We start from the raw sequence: 1,777 nt of genomic DNA on the forward strand, positions 1-1,777 counted from the left end.
ACTTTATTTTATTTTATCAAAAGTATTTCACTAAGAAATATGACTTTTTCTGTGTGAAAGACTTGTAATATTAACTGAAAGACTACCAAAAGACTGGACAAAAGATTACTATATAAAAATTCATTTTTAATACGTTACAAAATTATTTTGAGAATAAATGTGCCTTGAAAGATATTAGCATTAATTTAAAACCTTAAACTTTGAAATACTTCATAAGGTTAAAGATCTAATTATAGCATTTAAAAATATTTTTGAGAAATTTCAGGTATTACTTGGAATTCATGTCTCTAAACATAGTTAAATTAAAAACAGTTATCAAAATCAGTACAACCCTGTACAGATCAACCTTTTTATTACAAGTATACTTACTCTTTTACAAGTAATTGTTCTTTACAACACAGATTCTGAAGTCCCCAGTAACTTGGGTTGGTAGAATCACAAATATTTATAGACTCAGAAACCTTATGAAATGGCTTTATGTCATCACGCAAAAAATGTAATAATGGTAATGTTCGTATCCACATTTCTGGATGCAAAGAAGTCATCAAACTTTCCAAAGCTTCAACAACTTCCCTATAATTAAAATTTAAAAACAATAAAAGATAACACTTTTCAACACTAAAAATGCATTTCCAAAAGATACTAACATCCTCTCACATATTAGCTTTTCCAATTCAGTGCTGCCACCTATATGTGCAGTTTTCACTCACCACAAGCCATTTAACTCCAACCTATAATTATGCATTTCCACATGATATTGCTGCACTTTTGCATGCAAATGAGCATGTGAAATACCCTCCTAGCACAGCTGGCACCCTCTATACTGATTGTTCAATCATCACTTCAATATTAGGCAAGAAAAATGCACCAGAAGTGGGGAGGATAGATGACAAGCGTGAGAAGAGGTAAATATCTATCAGAAATACATTTTCAGTGTTAGAAATTTCTGATATGATACTTTACCTCCTCTCACATATTATCTAGAATCCCACAATGGAGTAGTAGGGACAGGTGCAAAAGTTACCTAGATGAGCTCCCTTCAGAAAGTGCCCAAAGAGAATCCATGGAGTGCAACATCCTATACAATGGAAAGGTAAAGGAGCACACCTATAGGAGACACCTCATTACCCATATTAATTATATGTGTCACTAAGTTGGGAAGAAAGCAAGCACAGTCTAGAATGTGGGTTGGAACACAGGCATGCCCAATGGTGTAGTGTTGCTACGGCATGTGAGACCATATATGGTGTATCAACTTCAGTCCAAAATCCAGAGAGCACTGGGTATTTTTATCCAGTCTGCATTAGGAAGAGTTCCCTACAATCTTCATGTCAATCCCAGGAAGCAAAATCGAAAAGGAAACTCCATTCTGCCAATTACATATATGCTGTATCTTTACACATCCATCTTACGTCATACGGAACTTGACATCTGGGCAATGATAGGAGGAAAAAAATAGAAACTGACTTCCAGGCAGTGGTAGAATATAGAAAAGCCAGTCTGAGAGGTGAACTGTACTTGGTGGGTCATCTCCAGTCCAAATCCAGTGTGATCAGAAAATTTTCATCTATTCTGTCATAGGAGAATTGTTTGCACTATATATACCAACAAAAAAACACTGTTTGACTCTCTACTGAGTGGAATTGTTCACTCTGGATGAAACCTCTATGGTCCACTATCCAGTGGATAATAACTGGTGATGGCAGTACGTCCTTATTCTATACGGAAAAAAGGGGAGGTAGAAGACCACGTACGTACGGGGTAGGTTACCGGGAAG

The 1,777-nt window shown here is 35.8% G+C and overlaps 1 protein-coding gene across 1 annotated transcript in view; it reads right to left on the bottom strand.

Annotated features, from left to right (window-relative positions):
• Positions 1 to 1,777, bottom strand: part of LOC106470493 (E3 ubiquitin-protein ligase rnf213-alpha-like) — a gene marked incomplete at its 3' end in the record, with an annotated part of 77,819 nt that overhangs the window by 69,165 nt on the left and 6,877 nt on the right. The window contains exon 3 of the mRNA XM_022399108.1: positions 370 to 573. Coding sequence (XP_022254816.1) covers positions 370 to 573 — 204 coding nt within the window. The remainder of the gene's footprint in view (positions 1 to 369; positions 574 to 1,777) is intronic.

Source organism: Limulus polyphemus, unplaced genomic scaffold (genome assembly GCF_000517525.1).
Source record: "Limulus polyphemus unplaced genomic scaffold, Limulus_polyphemus-2.1.2 Scaffold4039, whole genome shotgun sequence".
In the NCBI taxonomy this organism is placed as follows: Eukaryota; Metazoa; Arthropoda; class Merostomata; order Xiphosura; family Limulidae; genus Limulus; species Limulus polyphemus.